Source organism: Oncorhynchus mykiss, chromosome 1 (assembly GCF_013265735.2).
Source record: "Oncorhynchus mykiss isolate Arlee chromosome 1, USDA_OmykA_1.1, whole genome shotgun sequence".
Taxonomy (NCBI): Eukaryota; Metazoa; Chordata; class Actinopteri; order Salmoniformes; family Salmonidae; genus Oncorhynchus; species Oncorhynchus mykiss.
In genome coordinates, this window is record NC_048565.1 from 61,940,252 (window position 1) to 61,956,618 (window position 16,367).

A 16,367-nucleotide genomic window follows, 5' to 3' on the forward strand; every position below is an offset into this window, starting at 1 on the left:
CCTCTGGCAAGCCATGACGAGAAAGCGTGCTAGTCAGTAAACTAAGTTTGCTCAAGATAACTCTGGGCGGAATTCTCTTTTACAGCAGTTTCCACATTTTATGGAAAAGGGACTTCAGGCAAGACTTTTATAGGATAGGGACTTGAACTGCAGTCAAGTCATCTGGTAACTTTGTTTCCCAATACAGTAGGTCTACTAGCCATCTAAAATCATTCTGTTGAGAACAAATATTTCTTATTAATTGAGAAGGGCAGAAGACTCACATTAAATAAGAATATAAAGAATACATTTGTGCATCTGGCAAAAAACTGATACAAACTCCAAATGGACTGGCGCGATGGTGACTTGGGGCAACATCACCTAGTTGTGCCCCTTCCTTTCTCGTCCCCTTCCCTCCTTTCCTCTCCCTCTCCCCATCGCATTTCTCTCCCCTGGTCATGTGCGCAGGAATTCCACCCTCTGAACTCCCTCTGACAGCTGACTTCCTCATTCCTGACCACCCTGCTACGTCCTTCTTGTTTATCTCACCCCTGTCTGGCCCAGCCGTGAAAACCAGAGTCCTGTTTATCTCCCCCTTTCCTCCCCATCCGTCCCAGGCGCCTGGACCTTTGCTCCCTGGCTTAAGTACACTTCGGAGCCCTGCCCCTAAGCCTCTCCAACGACCGCCTGGCCTGCAGAGGCAAATAACTGAAGACGAGGGGAAAACCCAAGGTTAGCCTAATAGCCTTCATTCATTGATTTCGCGAGAAAACCTCCAACAGCCTAACTCTCAATGGATTTCCAAGCGGATATGGACAGTTTGGTGAAAGATCCATGATATCAATAATAAATCAAATAAACATCTGAGTGAAAAAAGAAATGCTGCAAGATGATTGGCTTCTGGTGTGAAAAGAATACGTGAGCCACTCAAGGACATTCAGAGTTAAAAGGAAACACATGTATCTCTGACAGACACTTTTATGGTTCATCATCCCCATAAGTCATTCGGTTCTGTCTGAGTGGTAAAAAAAAAAAAAAAAAACTTTCAGAGTCACACTGTGAAGCCAGTTCAGTTCACCCCGATTTACTGGCAGCATGTGTTGAGTGGTGGAACCCTACCTTTAGAGGAGGTGCTGGCATGGCGCTTGTTGAGGGCCCGCAGACCTTGCAGGGGAATATCACCGCCCTCCAGGATGCTCTTGTAAACATAGCGGTCGCATTCTGGAGCCGCTGGCTCGCTGCCAGACGAGCCTTCGTCCTTCTCCACCTCGCTGTGTCCGGCCTTACACCCGGAGCTAGATAGGGGTGAGAAAAACAGGGAGTAAAGAGTGATTCAACCTAAAAAAAAAAACAGCTTTACTCAGAAAGCCTGATTAGAACAGGACTACATGTTTACACAACCAGCTACTGTAGCTAGAAGGGAGCATGGGCAATTAAGTGCAGTCTAACTGAGTTAAAAATGTTGCATAAAATGCATTTTTATGAAAGGATAAAGAAGCATTGCATTTGTATTTGCGCAATTCTGCGAGTCGCAATATGGTTCGACTTATTTTGAACATTCTGTGGTTGATTACTTGTCCATTCAGCCTTTTTGTTTACTTGTATTATGGGACCATGAAGAGTACAAAGACGCATCCATATAAGAATGCTTGGAATTTGGACCTTGACGTAAAACACTCACTATTTGTGCTCACCACTCTTATCTTAGCATTCCACAGGGGCCAATTGGAGAGATTTCGGGGAAAATAAATATTGCCTGAACGTTACCACATGTTGCTCCTGCCTCTCTTCTGCTATGCACCTGTACTTTTCTCAGGATTGCTCTGAGGAGAGGAGAGAACTTGACGCCTCCCTGCCTTTCTATTTGTGCTGCCATGTACGAGTGGAGGCCATTAAACTGACAACGGTTTTCCAGTAACGTAGTAAGTCACGTGGAAAAATAAAACAAAGCCTGACAACAACTTTTTTTTTTGCATAAGGAATCGCTCCACCGACAGTGTCTTCACAGGGTAGCACAACAGTAGTTCAATTCCCATTGCCGGATATTCTACTTTCCTGTGCTGTAAATGAACAACAACAAAAAAACATTTGGGGACACAATAGACACACATTTGAGGGGTCAAGTAAAGTGAGGCATGAGGAGAGTAACAGGTTTTCCCCAAATGAGTCAGGCACTCTGACATGGTGCCTGGTTACAGTTTAACAGGAAGAACCAAATGTTGGATTATAAATACCTCCTTTGTTTGTTCAACCCCCTTAATAAGAACCTATTTCATAGTTCTCAGAAGAACCAACCATTTGGGATACTGCCTTCACATTCAATAAAAAAAAATACTTTACTTTATAGGGTACATGCAAGTACTCAAATAAATACCCCGTAGCAGGCTACATTGGCTCTAATGCTCCTTGGAACCAACGTCCCACCTGGCATACGACTGAAGACCCAATAACATCCAACCAGCAGGCATCGAGCTCAGAGAGCTTGATTGTCTGATGACGGATAAAATTGCAAGGCTAAGAATAGATGGATAGGAGCTTAGCCTGTTTGAAAAAGAAAATTACAATATTTGAAATATAAGCCTACAGCTGATAGCATCGCAATCAACCGTAAGCAGTCTAATGACTGAATATTGTTTGTGCACATGTCCGTCGCTGACCTATGCCGCACTCAAAGCTAAGAATATCTGTTTGAGTCCGGTTGTTCATACCCACGTCTGTATACAGTAAGCAATGTGGATATACAACAATGGGGTAAATGTGTACTTGAAAGTTCTTGAATATAGGCTAGGCCTCTAATTTCAAAGAAACCCCCAGGAAACTCCGACGCTCTAAACACGTGTCTCGTATCCGCTTGAGGGAAGCATGTGGGACGTACCGGCTTCATCTCAGCAGTTTAGGGCTATTTTAAACACATTTCACGAACAGGCGATCGATAGGGTTTAATAGCGCAAACTGTTTTGAACGCATCACAAACATTATTAAACGTTAGCAAATCAAAGAGGGTTTTGGGCCAACGAAGCCAGTGCTCTGACAGTTGTTATTATTTTTGTTCATCAAAGTTATGTGCACTTATGATTAGCTATTGACCAGAAACAAATCGTTTTTTTTGCTCATTTTAAATGGGAATTTTCAGAACTTGGGGGCAGATAGTTGATGCAACCAGTTACTATACATACTTGTTAGACCCTTACAAATACATGTTTATTTATTTAAAAAGAAAGGCTTTAGACTGAACCAATGCTTTAAGCAATCCATCTAGACTGTAGACATTAGTTAAAATGTGTAGTATATAATATAATATAATAAGTACAAACAGACGTCTCTGTTAATTAACTTATTGCAATACAGTGCATGGCAATATCAATAAGCTGTGCTACTTCCTATCCAATGAGCTGACGACAATGAATGACGTCAAAGATTTAGGATGACAACAAACTGTTCAAAAGAGTTAGGGAATATCATGCTGTGAAATCCTAATATACAGTGCATTCGGAAAGTATTCAGACCCCTAGACTTTTCTCACATTTTTTTTTTTACGACAGTGCATTATTCTAAAATGCATAATATTATTGTTATTCCTCATCAATCTACCCCATAATGACAATGTGAAAACAGGTTCTTGCTATGAGACTCGAAATTGAGCTCAGGTGCATTCTGTTTCCATTGATCGTCCTTGAGACGTTTCTACAACTTGATTTGGAAAGGCACACACCTGTCTATATAAGGTCCCACAGTTGACAGTGCATGTCAGAGCAAAAACCAAGCCATGAGGTCGAAGGAATTGTCCGTAGAGTTCCGAGACATGATTGTGTCGAGGCACAGATCTGGGGAAAGGTACCAAAACATTTCGGCAGTATTGAAGGTCCCCAAGAACACAGTGGCCTACATCACTCTTAAATGGAAGAAGTTTGGAACCACCAAGACTCTTCCTAGAGCTGGCCGCCCGGCCAAACTGAGCAACCAGGGGAGAAGGACATTGGTCAGGGAGGTGACCATGAACCTGATGGTCACTCTGACAGAGCTCCAGTGTGCTCAGGACCTCTGGGGTGAAGGTTCACCTTCTAACAGGACAACAATCCTAAGCACACAACCAAGACAATGCAGGAGTGACTTCGGGACAAGTCTCTGAATGTCCTTGAGTGGCCCAGCCAGAGCCCGGACTTGAACCCAATCGAACATCTCTGGAGAGACCTGAAAATAGCTGTCCAGTGACACACCCCATCCAACCTGACAGAGCTTGAGAGGATCTGCAGAGGAGAATGGGAGAAACACCCCAAATACAGGAGTGCCAAGCTTATAGCGTCATACCCAAGAAGACTCAAGGCTGTAATCGCTGCCAAAGGTGCTTCAACAAAGTACTGAGTAAAGGGTCTGAATACTTATGTAAATGTGATATTTTCGGTTTCTATTTGTAATAAATTAGCAAAAATGTCTAAAAACTTGTTTTTACTTTGTCATTATGGGGTATTGTGTGTAGATTGATGAGGGAGAAAAAAAGATTGAATCAATTTTAGAATAAGGCTGTAACATAACAAAAGTCAAGGGGTCTGAATACTTTCCGAATGCACTTTACGTTTGGAGAGAGATGGAAAATTCCATGTTGAAATGGAGGGACAACTTTCAGCCAATGGACCTCAAGAAAGTCACCATGGCGAGGGCAAGAATTCCTTACATTTTATTGCGGAAACAAAAATAGCTCACATAAATCTCTGCTGACAAAAACAAAGTGATCCAAGTCGTAACGCTGCTGGTTTGCTTAATGACCAAACACCCTCTTTCATAATAAAGTTATTCTTGTTATACGATACAGGCGCATCACACACCCACTCTGGGGGGATAACGTTTTCTGTAACGTTACGTAGCTGTAGGGGTGGAGTAGAGCGCAGTTCCCTGTCTCTCTCCACTCACAAATGACATCCAGGTTTGACTCAGGGGCTGTTTGCTTTCAGCTTTAAATAAATCGCCACATAGTAACCATGACCCCCCCTCTCACCCACCACCCCCAAAATCTCTCCAAAGCAGACAGAGGACACACTGTACTGGCAGCTTTTACCCTCGTTAATAAGTCTCTCTCTCTCTCTCTCTCTCTCTCTCTCTCTCTCTCTCTCTCTCTCTCTCTCTCAGGAAGCAGACTCAGGGGACATCTTCACAGGGTGTTCAAATGCACCCACAAAAACATCCCTGCTGACAGCCCTCCTAAAAACGTGCCCTAAACACAGACAAACACACGTTTGGGAATGGATAAGCAACAAGACAGAAGCATAGAGGTAAGAGAAGCATGGACTTACTACTTCTGTAGGTCGGAGGGTGTTTCCAGAGGGCTGAAAGAGGGGGCACTCTGCAACAGACCAAACAAAGAAGTCATTGATAAATCCACAGGAAGGTCTCTTCCAGCTAGAACAGATGCAGGAGCATTAGCTGTCGTGAGGTTCTCTTCTCTCCCTCTCCTGTGTTTCTGTCTGTAGTGTCTCCAACGCCTGCCGATCCTTAGCTCTGCTGGACGAAGCTTTTACACGGAGGAGCGAAGCGTGTGTTTTGGCCCGGCATGCAAGTTGGAGAACAAGCGGCAGTGAGGAGGGGTGCAGGGGAGTGGGCGTGCATCGGTCAGGGGAGGGGGCCCATGCGTGGAGGGGGCTCTCACTAGGCTCAGCCAATAGGCTGGTGTCTCTCACAGAGGGCCTCTCTTTTGTCTGGTATTGAGTCACTCTCATTACCACTGGACCAGACCGGGGGACAATTAACCAGCTGGTGGTGCAAGCAGGCCAAATTACACACACTTGCGCGCACACGTGCACACACATACACACAGAAACACACACAAATATTGTCACAGTATAATGCAAATAACAGCAATTCCTGAATACAGTAAAAGCAATTAGAAACGGAGTCAGACATTTACAATAACACACAAATAAAGTTAAACACACATAAACGAACAAGAAAGGGGTGAGTGAATAAGTTTGTTTATAGGACTCCGCCGTGCGAGCTAACAACACACGTTATCTTATTTGATGTTATTCTGGGGAGGTTACTAACCCCAAAACACAGGGAGAGCCATTCGCTGGCGGGGTAGCACCCGCTAGCATTTTGAATGGTTTAGAGCTTCGCTAATTTTAGCCCACTGTTTCTGTTGCTTTTCTTCATGCGAAGTCACAGAGTGTCAAAACAACAGACATGACATGCGGGCTATGAATAAAAGCACGAGTGTTGTTTGCACATAAGATTGCACAATCCCAAGCGCCAGCCTGGTCCTTCTCGTAACACCACACGTCTTCACACCCGCCCCATCTCAAACAGACGACCGGACCAGTAGCATACGGCACAGGCTTATTTCCCACAACATTAATTCCCTCTGGTTGCCAGGGGAGGAGGATCATTAATAACCTTTCAAAATGAATGCCTATCTTTATAAGACCAGCATTCAGCCTGGAAGGTCTATAGACTAATGTATTTATAAAGCCAAATGTTCCACGGGCACTTCACCCCACCCTTCGAGAACATGCCACTGCCACAGAATTGTCTGTCTTCTCACTTTCCTGTCATTATATCCCTCTCTGTCTGACAGAATTGGGTTCAAACACTATTGATAATCATTTCAAATATTTTAGCTGGACTTGATTGAGCTTGCCTGGTACAATCGAGCCAATAGAATAGTTGCAAAACTGCAAACCACACCCATCTGGCACTCCAAGCAGGCTAAAGTAAGCGCTCAAATTGAACCCAGGTCTGCTGACTGAACTCCAAGTCCCTCTCAACATGGGATGAAATGAATGGTTTCTCGTGCTACTTGTGGTTAATTGAGCTGACACTACACTGCTCTGGTGGAAAATAAACAGGAAATAGAGGTGAGAGGCTTATCTGAAATAAAAGAAGTAGATCTCATTCTGATTATTTACAAGAGATTTACAAGCCTGGGGATTCTCAGCAATGTACGTTAGATGTATAGATACCAGTGGAGGCTCCTCAGAGGAGCAAGGGGAAGGCCATCCTCCTCAGTGAATTTCAGAAAAATTTAAATAGTGAAACATTAAAGTGCAATATGTAACGTTTTGGGCAACCCGACCAAATTCACATAGAAATGTGAGTTACAGATCTATAATTCTATGTGAAAGTAAGTCTAAGATCTGTTCAATATGTGCTATTTATATGCTTGGTTTTTGGGTCTTTTAGTTTCGGTTTACACCAGCTTCAAACAGCTGAAACAATATTTTTCGTTATCGAAAATATATTTCACAGCAGTGATTCTCTACACTATACTAGCTTATTTTGTCACATAAACTGAAATTAGGCTAACTATTCGAGTTTTAGCAACCAGGAAATGGTGCAGAGATTTCTGCATAGAATAACTTTAAAAAAGGTATCCTTTTGGATAAATCTATACTAAATATATTCATGTAACCAAATAATTGATTAAAACACACTGTTTTGCAATGAAAGTCTACAGTAGCCTCAACAGCTCTCTGTGGGGTAGCACCGTGGTGAAGCCTGAGGACAGCTAGTTTCCGTCCTCCTGTGGGTACATTGACTTCAATACAAAACCTAGGAGGCTCATGGTTCTCAACCCCTTCCATAGATTTACACAGTAATTTTGACAACTTCCAGAGGATGTCCTCCAACCTAGCAGAGCTTTTGCAGCATGATCTGACATTTTGTCCACCTAGCACTGAAAGCATAAGCTACAGCTAGCTAGCACTGCAGCGCATAAAAAGTGGTGAGCAGTTGACTCAAAGAGAGAGAAATACAATAGTTGAACAGTTTTAAACAAATTAATTTCTTCAAAAATGAAGGAGAAACAGAGAGAGAGAGAGAGAGCTATATTTCCCTTTCTCTTTCAAATTTTAGCTAGAGAATACAGCTAGCTAGTTTAGCCTACTCAAACACCCAGCTCAAACAGAGAGAGATGTCATATGTTAGCTAGCTGGCTCTGCTTATTCAGCACTGGAACTTTTCCAAGTCAAGGTAAGCTTTTGTTTTTATTAATTTATTGCCACCGCGACCAGCCTGTGTAACTGCTAAACTGCTTGCTGACTGTACACAGTACTGCATGATTGTAGCGAGTTTACTAATGCATTAGTTCTAGCAGCTATGTTGACTATGATGTTAGCTAATATGGTGACAATGATGTAGGCTGTGTGTAGCGGTTAGCGGTTATGATATGAAGGTTTGGCTTTGAAAGTTTTTTTTGCCTGTTCACAGACAGCTGATGTGTTGTACACTGATGTCCACAAGAGAAGAGAGAAGGTGAGAGGAGGAGAGCACGTAGATGCAAGAAGGAATTAACGAGCAAAGTGATCATGCTGTTTGTATGTGGCTGCTATGAAAGTTAACTGAGTTTGTGTGTGATCAATGGTGTATTCATTCCGCCGATTCTGTTGAAAATCTTTTCCTAAATGGAAGCAAACGGAACGAAGCGGCACTAAATATAGCAGAATTTGTCCAATAGAAAAAACTATTGTATGCAACTGTTGGACTAATGATTACACCTTAAATCATCTAGATGCAGGCAAAGGTGTGCAAGGCAGTATTGAATGTGTCACCTTGATTACAAAATAATGGATCTTTCATTCATAGGCTAGGTTGTAGCAACCTCATGATGGGTATAGGGAAAATTAGAGTATCATGTAGTAGCCTAAACCTATCAACGTTACATTGAAATGGGTAAATGGATTATGAATGACAGTCATGCTGTAATAGAAATAAGGCCATGATCATTAAAAATATAATCGTCCTCCCTCATCTTAAACGGCACTGATACAGTATAGTCTGTGGCAGGTTGACATAACAATAAAAAGTTGAACAGAAACAGACATGCTTTGCAAAGGTTCACCCATATGTTGGATGCCAAATATGATTAACCCTTCAATCAGAAACATTCCATAAAAAGTGGACTACGAAAGAACGTCACTGAAGATGGAAAGTTCATGTGCATGAACCACTGTCACTAGCATGCCAAGATCCCTGAAGTCAAACAATGATTTCAGACAGATATTGCAGACATCTGACATCTCTTTGTGTAACGTGTGGATTCAATAGAAATGATGGGACACAACATTTTAGAAGCTGTTTACCAATCTAGGCGGATGAAGGTACCGTGAATTCCTTTCCCCTGGGGCGTCAGAGGAACACTGTTTTAAATGTGTTTGCCCAATTCCATACGCCTGTTTCCAAACTGGTGTCTGTGATGACTCAAATAAATGTACTACTTTGCTGGTGGGGGATATATGTAGGCCAACATTGCAGGTTGGGGTGCTATGGGCTTTGTTTATTTACATTCAAAAATAGGAATCATGAGTGTATCAATATGTAATGGGAGTTCTTATAAAAACACTGGCTCCCCTAGCATGTTGTTATAGCTGTATCCTTAACCCTCTCCATATAAAGTGCTTAGTGATAAAGGTTCATTATAAACCGGGTGGCTCGAACCCTGAATGCTGATTGGCTGAAAGCCGTGGTATATCAGACTGTATACAACGGGTATGACCAAACATTTATTTTTACTGTTCTAATTACGTTGGTAACCAGTTTATAATAGTAATAAGGCACCTCTGCATCCAGCCGTTGAGCCTAAGAACAGCCCTTAGCCGTGGTATATTGGCCATATATTGGCCCCCTCGTGCCTTATTGCTTAGGTATATAACAGAGGTTATATATGAAAACACAATGAGCTGATGGGATTGTGGGTTACTTCCGGGCGAACATTAAGGTTGTGATGGAGTATCATAATGGAATGGCACCCAATTCCCATTATAGTGCACTACTTTCCACCTGGGCCTATATGGCCCTGGTCCAAAGTAGTGCACTATATGGGGAATAGGGTGCCATTTGGGACGCAGGCCATCAGTCAGGGTATGACTCAGTGCAAAGACTGTGGTCAGAGTCAGACACTTTATCAGTGGTCCCACATGCAGCTGCCCCCTCAGTGACAGCGTACACTAGACACACTAGTCACTGACGGAGTCACTCAGTCGGAACACAGAAGGCCAAAATATTCTTCCTACCCGTAAATATGTATGGCATTTTGGCTTCCGTTCCGCCTTGTATATCCATGGAACTGTGATTGAACGTAACTGTGAACTTTATTGAACGTAATCATACGAATGTCCAGACCTCCGACTGTGAACTCACACGTAAGTTGTGACCTTTGAGATGTATAATGGTTAATGTGATTAAACAATAATATCACTGCATCTATCTGGTTATTAGTGATGGGGGGGAGAAATCGATACAGATACATATCGGGATAATATTTTTGATGGTATATTGTGTCGTTTTGACAATATTTCAATATTCTTTATGCGCTAGTTTGCTGACCCTGAACTAAAATTCCAGTATTTTTCCTTCAAAACTTGTTCTCCATCTTCTTTTTAAAAAGGGAGCCAATTTGTTTTCAACGTTTGTTTGGAACATCGAATCCCAATAAAATCACAGTATCGAATCACAATACATATAAACTGAACAAAAATATAAAAGCAACATGTAAAGTGTTGGCCCCATGTTTCATGAGCTGAAATAAAAAATCCCTGACAGTTTTTATACACACAAAAAATTGTTTCACGTTGCGTTTATATATTGGTTCAGTATAGACTCACAAGAATCGCAACACCTATCGTATCGGCGCCTAAGTATCGTGATAATGTCGGCTCATCAGGTCCCAGGCAATTCCCAGCCATACTGGTTATGACCAGGTTTTTTGGAGCAACAGGGATTGTGATTATAAGACAATGTCCTACAAGTATAAGAGGTCAGAAAATCACTTTAACTATCGTTAGATCATTATGCTGTCAAGAAACCATTTGGACTTAACTTTGGGGAAAATATTAAGAACAAATACTGTGTCAAGAATACTCAGGCTTCCTCCTTAGGTTGATCATCATGTGTTACATGGAGTCTAGACTAGCTAGACCTTCCAAGAAGGAGCCATCATCCCATGAGCACTCTAAGAACTCATAGATCGAGTCGCCATAATCCAGACGAGATATGCCAGTTTAAACCCAATGTGCCAAGGTCTCTAGCCCACACCTTGAGGGTCAAATACTACACATACCAGGTGTATCTGAAGCGTTGAGTCAGTAGGTCATCAAATTTAGCTAATCTGGCAACCGTCCACGCGCCCTGAGACAACTCGCTTGGAGGCCAAAGTTTCTAGTACTACCCACTCCTAACCCTTAGTAATAAGAAGGTGTGGTTTCCAGGCAGACTCCAAGGTGGAGGTTGGCCCTGACTGACTGACTGACAGAGCAGAGCAGACGGCAAGGAGATGGAACATCTGTTTGTGGGCAGCCAGTGAGTCTGAATACTTGTCTGGTGCCAACTGATGCCCGAGGCATGTAGCGTATCGGTATTTATCAAAGCTACCCACCGTATCTCAAACTTCTGAATCAACCTTGACAACACGCCCTCACTTGGAAAAGTAGCTATAGTAAATATACCAGTCTAGACAGCACTCCTTGATTCAATCGGGGCTGTTGTGTAGTGCTTGCATGGGCACTGCTGGACCTTTTTCAGGCTACAGGGCTGAGCCAAGCCATTTTGTGCTGGCCTGGTTTTATATACTACCATAGTTGTCAGACACTGTACTGGAAAGGACCATGTGAAAGGAAAATATCAGAGCCAGCACAATACAGTTTGGGTCAGCACGTTAGTATGAAAAGGGCATAACAGTTCTGATCCGAGGGGTGTTACCACAGTTGAATCCCCTTGCCCAGTCCTCTGGCGTTTGCTATGTGTCCTCATGTGTAGGGTTCCCATCAATGCAACAACAACAAGAAGTTCCACATGGGTGCTGAGTTAATGACATGGTACAGAGGGCATGGTGCCAGTGTTGGCATAGCCGTGAGGATAAAATGCAAAGATGGCTTTCTGCCTGATACAGCCATAACAGCTGTGGGATTTATCACTTACCTGTATTCTTCCTTATCATACACAGTGACAGTAGGACACCTAACCCAAATTGTATTGGATATATAATTAGGCTCACCAATGGACAATGTGTAAAATTGCAAATCATCCAATCACCGGATAAGGCCCATTGCTACTGTAGGCCGTCGTACAATGTTCAGCTGCCAACATAGTTGACATAGCTAAGTCCGAACTCAAGCAAGCTTCACAGATGAAGAGCAGGTGCCAATATTTACAGGATAAAAGTAGAACAACGTTTTAAAAAGACAGCCCACTTTCAGGTGTTACTGAAGTCAAAAGATGGGAGTTGTTCCAGAATGTATAGAAGGTGCAAAATAAAACCACAAGCATTGATAGCGATGACGGCATGAGCATGGCAAACAACCGAATAGCCATTAACTGCATTGCTTTGCCACAGACCCACTTGTCTTTCACACTTCTGACTGAGAGTAGAAAGAAAAATTTACAAATGTGTTGCATATACAAGGATAGAGCTATACCTAGAGTTCATTGAGTAACTATAGAGCTGGGAAAAGTGATCGCAGGCAAATTACTCAAGGTAAGGTCGCATTGCGAGATATTTAGGAGGGGATAACAGTTTGTTTATATTCAGTAAAGGTTTGCAGATGTGAGGTAAACTTGTTGGAGTAAGTCCTTACAGACAGACATATACTGAACAAAAATATAAACGCAACATGTAAAGTGTTGGTCCCATGTTTCACGAGCTGAAATAAGACATCCCAGAAATCTTTCAAACGCACAAAAAGCTTATTTCACTTCAATTTTGTGCAGAAATTTGCTTACATCCCTGTTAGTGAGAATTTTTCCTTTGCCAAGATAATCTATCCACCCGACAGGTGTGGCATATCAAGAATCTGATTAAACAGCATGATCATTACAAAGGTGCATCTTGTGCTGGGGACAATAAAAGGCCACTCTAAAATGTGCAGTTTTGTCACACAACACAATGCCACAGATGTGTTGAGGGAGCGAACAATTAGCATGCTGACTGAAGCAATGTCCAACAGAGCTGTTGCCAGATAATTTAATTCTAATTTCTCTACCATAAGCCGCCTCCAACATAATTTTTTGAGAATTTGGCAGTGCGTCCAACCGCAGACCATGTGTAACCATGCCAGCCCAGGACCTTCACATCCGGCTTCTTCACCTGCGGGATCATCTGAGACCAGCCACCCGGACAGCTGATGAAATTGAGGAGCATTTCTGTCCGTAATAAAGCCCTTTTGTCGTAAAAAAAATAATTCTGATTGGCTGGGCCTGGCTCCCCAGTGGGTGGGCCTATGCCCTCCCAGGCCCACCCATGGCTGCGCCCCTGTCCAGTCAAGTGAAATCCATAGATTAGGCCCTAATGAATCTATTTCAATAGATTTATTTCCTTATATGAACTGTAACTCAGTTGAAATTGTTGCATGTTGCTTTTATATATTTGTTCAGTAGTTTGTTTAGGCATTTAAACATGGATGTTATTACCACATGCATCGTTTAAATACACTGTCACTTTAAGACAGTGGCCACTTACCGCTTTATCAAAATCCATCTCTGAAAAGAATCTATACCAAGGCTCATTCTCTAAATCTACATCTTCTGGACTAGTGTGCTGAGTCTACAGGGGCCATGGCAAAAAGGAAAGGAGGAGAAAGACAAAGAGAAGACAGTTCAGACAGCACAGCATTTACAGACACAGGCAATGAGGCTTTGACACATTCTTGATGCGATCCAGACGACACTCCCACATTCCCGACATGCTGAATTTCTAAACAAAACATGTCCTAATCCAAAAGGAATTCCTGAAGATTGGTCTGTAAGGCCAGGTGAGTTATCCAAGGCGGGAGAGAAAAAAAAACGGACATTTCTGAAATGTGGACCGCATACAAGATGACGGATTCGCTCTAAAATGGATAAAGACTTAGAACGTATATTACCTGTGACTTCAGCAATCGCACTCAACTAGAGTGTGCAGTCTGTGCACAGGTGTAAGAGAAGACACAGAAGTGTGCTTTCATAGGTCCCATCTGCTTCTGATGATTGTATTCCTACTGAGATCGCATTATTCTACTTCTTTTAATGTGAATGTATCTCCTAACATGCTTATGCATAGTGTATTTCAGTCATTGAGCCACAATGGCAATAAGGAAGACCATAATTCACAGAACAACAGATATACGAGGCTAGATGAAAATAAGAGACCGAATAGCCTTCTGCTAATGCTGCCAGGAACCTGACACAGAACCACAGACCGTGTCCTGTAATTAAAGAAATTGTCACATCACATACAGTGTCTGTCTGACAATGGTGGAAAGCATTAACAAGGCCTCGATCTCTACTGTTCAGTATGTGGTGCCACAGGGATGAGTCCCACCATAACTGAACTCCAGACAAACAATGATTACATTATGATATAATCAAATAACTGTTGTACTGTAGAGAGGCATCTCTATTTTCTTCTGTATGAGCCACACAAAGAGGCTATCAACTAAACCAACTGTCAGCTAAAACCCATATGCAGCATTTGTTTAAAGGCCCACTCACTAATGAATCTCATGAGACATTAATACGTGGTACTGTTTAAGAATCAATGGGTGTATGTCATCAAAACAATTGACTGTAAATATCACAGTGGGCCTTTAATGCCCCTATCAGAGTGGGCCTTTAATTCCCCTATCACAGTGGGCCTTTAATTCCCCTATCACAGTGGATCTTTAATGCCCCTATCACAACGGGCCTTTAATGCCCCTATTACAGTGGGCCACTAATGCCCCTATCACATTGGGCCTTTAATGCCCCTATCACATTGGGCCTTTAATGCCCCTATCACAGTGGGCCTTTAATACCCCTATCACAGTGGGCCATTAATGCCCCTATCACAGTGGGCCATTAATGCCCCTATCACAGTGGACCTTTAATGCCCCTATCACAGTGGGCCACTAATGCCCCTATCACAGTGGGCCATTAATGTCGCCCAGATTCAGTCCTTTCAGTTGAACCCGGGTGGCATACACTGTATTAGGACACTGATCTACAGGTATTCATACCGTCAAAGATAATGAAAAATATCCATAGCATTTTTTGTCCATAAACTGTGTACTGTGTAAGACTCCTTTCCAAGCAGATTCAAGGCAATTTTTGCTGTTGAAACACCACAAGACAATGGCCAAGGCTTGTAAGTGATACCTCCACACCACCAGCTAGGTCATCTGTCATTGTAATAGTATCCTCCTTTAGGAATGTTGTACACATGGCAATTCAGTCTACCCATATGTTACCTACTCTACTAGAGCTGCCCTAGTTAGTGAAGCAGCCACCTAAGCTCTTAGAGGGAAACAGCTTACACAACATGCGTAGAATAGAGACTGCAGAGGCAAACACAGAATCACACGCGTGGCATTGGGAGCATGGCTGTCGTACCTTTCTCTCCAGTTTCATCACCGACGATTTTCCCGGCTCGTACTCGAAGATGCTCTTGGGCTCGGCACGGTACTTCCTGGTGTCTACCTTTTTGTCAGGGGGCTCCCAGTCGTTCCTGTAGGGGGGAGGGGAGGAGAGAGCAAATCCCTATTAAATCAAGCAGTCTCCATGGCAACTAGCTGGGGCTAGTTTTGTGGGTAACAGCTCCATCATCAACAGTGTTTTCCCGTACAGTAAAGCTTGTGCCCCTCCCACTCTCCATCTCTTTTAGTCTCTCTCTCTCTCTCTCTCTCTCTATCAGAGCCGTTTTAAGAGATTACTTAATAAAGAATAAAATGTACGGTCATGTTTTAATCTGAGAGTTAAGTGTTGCATGATATACTTTTACGGAAACAAATGCTTTCTATCACACTGAGACCCAGCAATAAAATGTTTTCAGTTCTTGGTCCGTATCTCCGAGGCCATGCAAGCCACAGTATTAAGCCCTGTTGTCTCTTTGAGAGGGACAACTTTATCTTCCCGGTTGTAAAAACAAAATGTCTGCCGTCAAAATTGGCACATTTTATGGACAATTTAAAAGAAGTGTGTGTAATTATTAATTATCATTTTTTTGATATTCAAATTGTTTACAGTAAGTGAATATCTCAGGAATAGTTAAGTGAGTTGTCAGGACTGTGTAATCATTTTGATCACATTAAATAAGAGCTATATAAGAGCTTATCAAGAAATGTCCTCTGTGGAGGACACACTATGTTTTTCATCTCCTGTCCCCATTGACTGTAATGTCACGTTTTTCATGTTTACGTCCCAATTTTGCACTTACAATAAAAGATAAATAACAATATTTTTTTCACGTTGTTTTCTTGGTTAAATGATTTTTTTATACCCCAAACAAATTACTGTATGTTATGTAACAATGTAATAAAATAAATACAATGAATCTACACTTTTTTGTGGGGGCCTCAGGGGGCTATTACCCCAATTACTTAAGGATCAAACTGCTTATCGTAGTGGCAAACATTTGACAAACGTCATTGTCAAAGAGCAGACAGTGTTCCACAAAT

The 16,367-nt window shown here is 42.4% G+C and overlaps 1 protein-coding gene across 8 annotated transcripts in view; it reads right to left on the minus strand.

The window, feature by feature from the left end:
• Positions 1-16,367, minus strand: part of LOC110526377 (sorbin and SH3 domain-containing protein 1) — an 83,646-nt gene that overhangs the window by 19,280 nt on the left and 47,999 nt on the right. For 7 of the 8 annotated variants that reach the window (XR_002473938.2, XM_021607324.2, XM_021607304.2 and 4 more), the window contains 4 exons: positions 15,304-15,418; positions 13,418-13,501; positions 5,268-5,317; positions 1,099-1,274 (listed from right to left, as the gene is read on the minus strand). Coding sequence is in view for 7 of the 8 variants with exons in the window: in XM_021607324.2 (XP_021462999.2) it covers positions 1,099-1,274; positions 5,268-5,317; positions 13,418-13,501; positions 15,304-15,418 (425 nt within the window). In the remaining variant the exon portion in view is untranslated. The remainder of the gene's footprint in view (positions 1-1,098; positions 1,275-5,267; positions 5,318-13,417; positions 13,502-15,303; positions 15,419-16,367) is intronic. The other variant, XM_021607332.2, reaches the window with a different exon arrangement.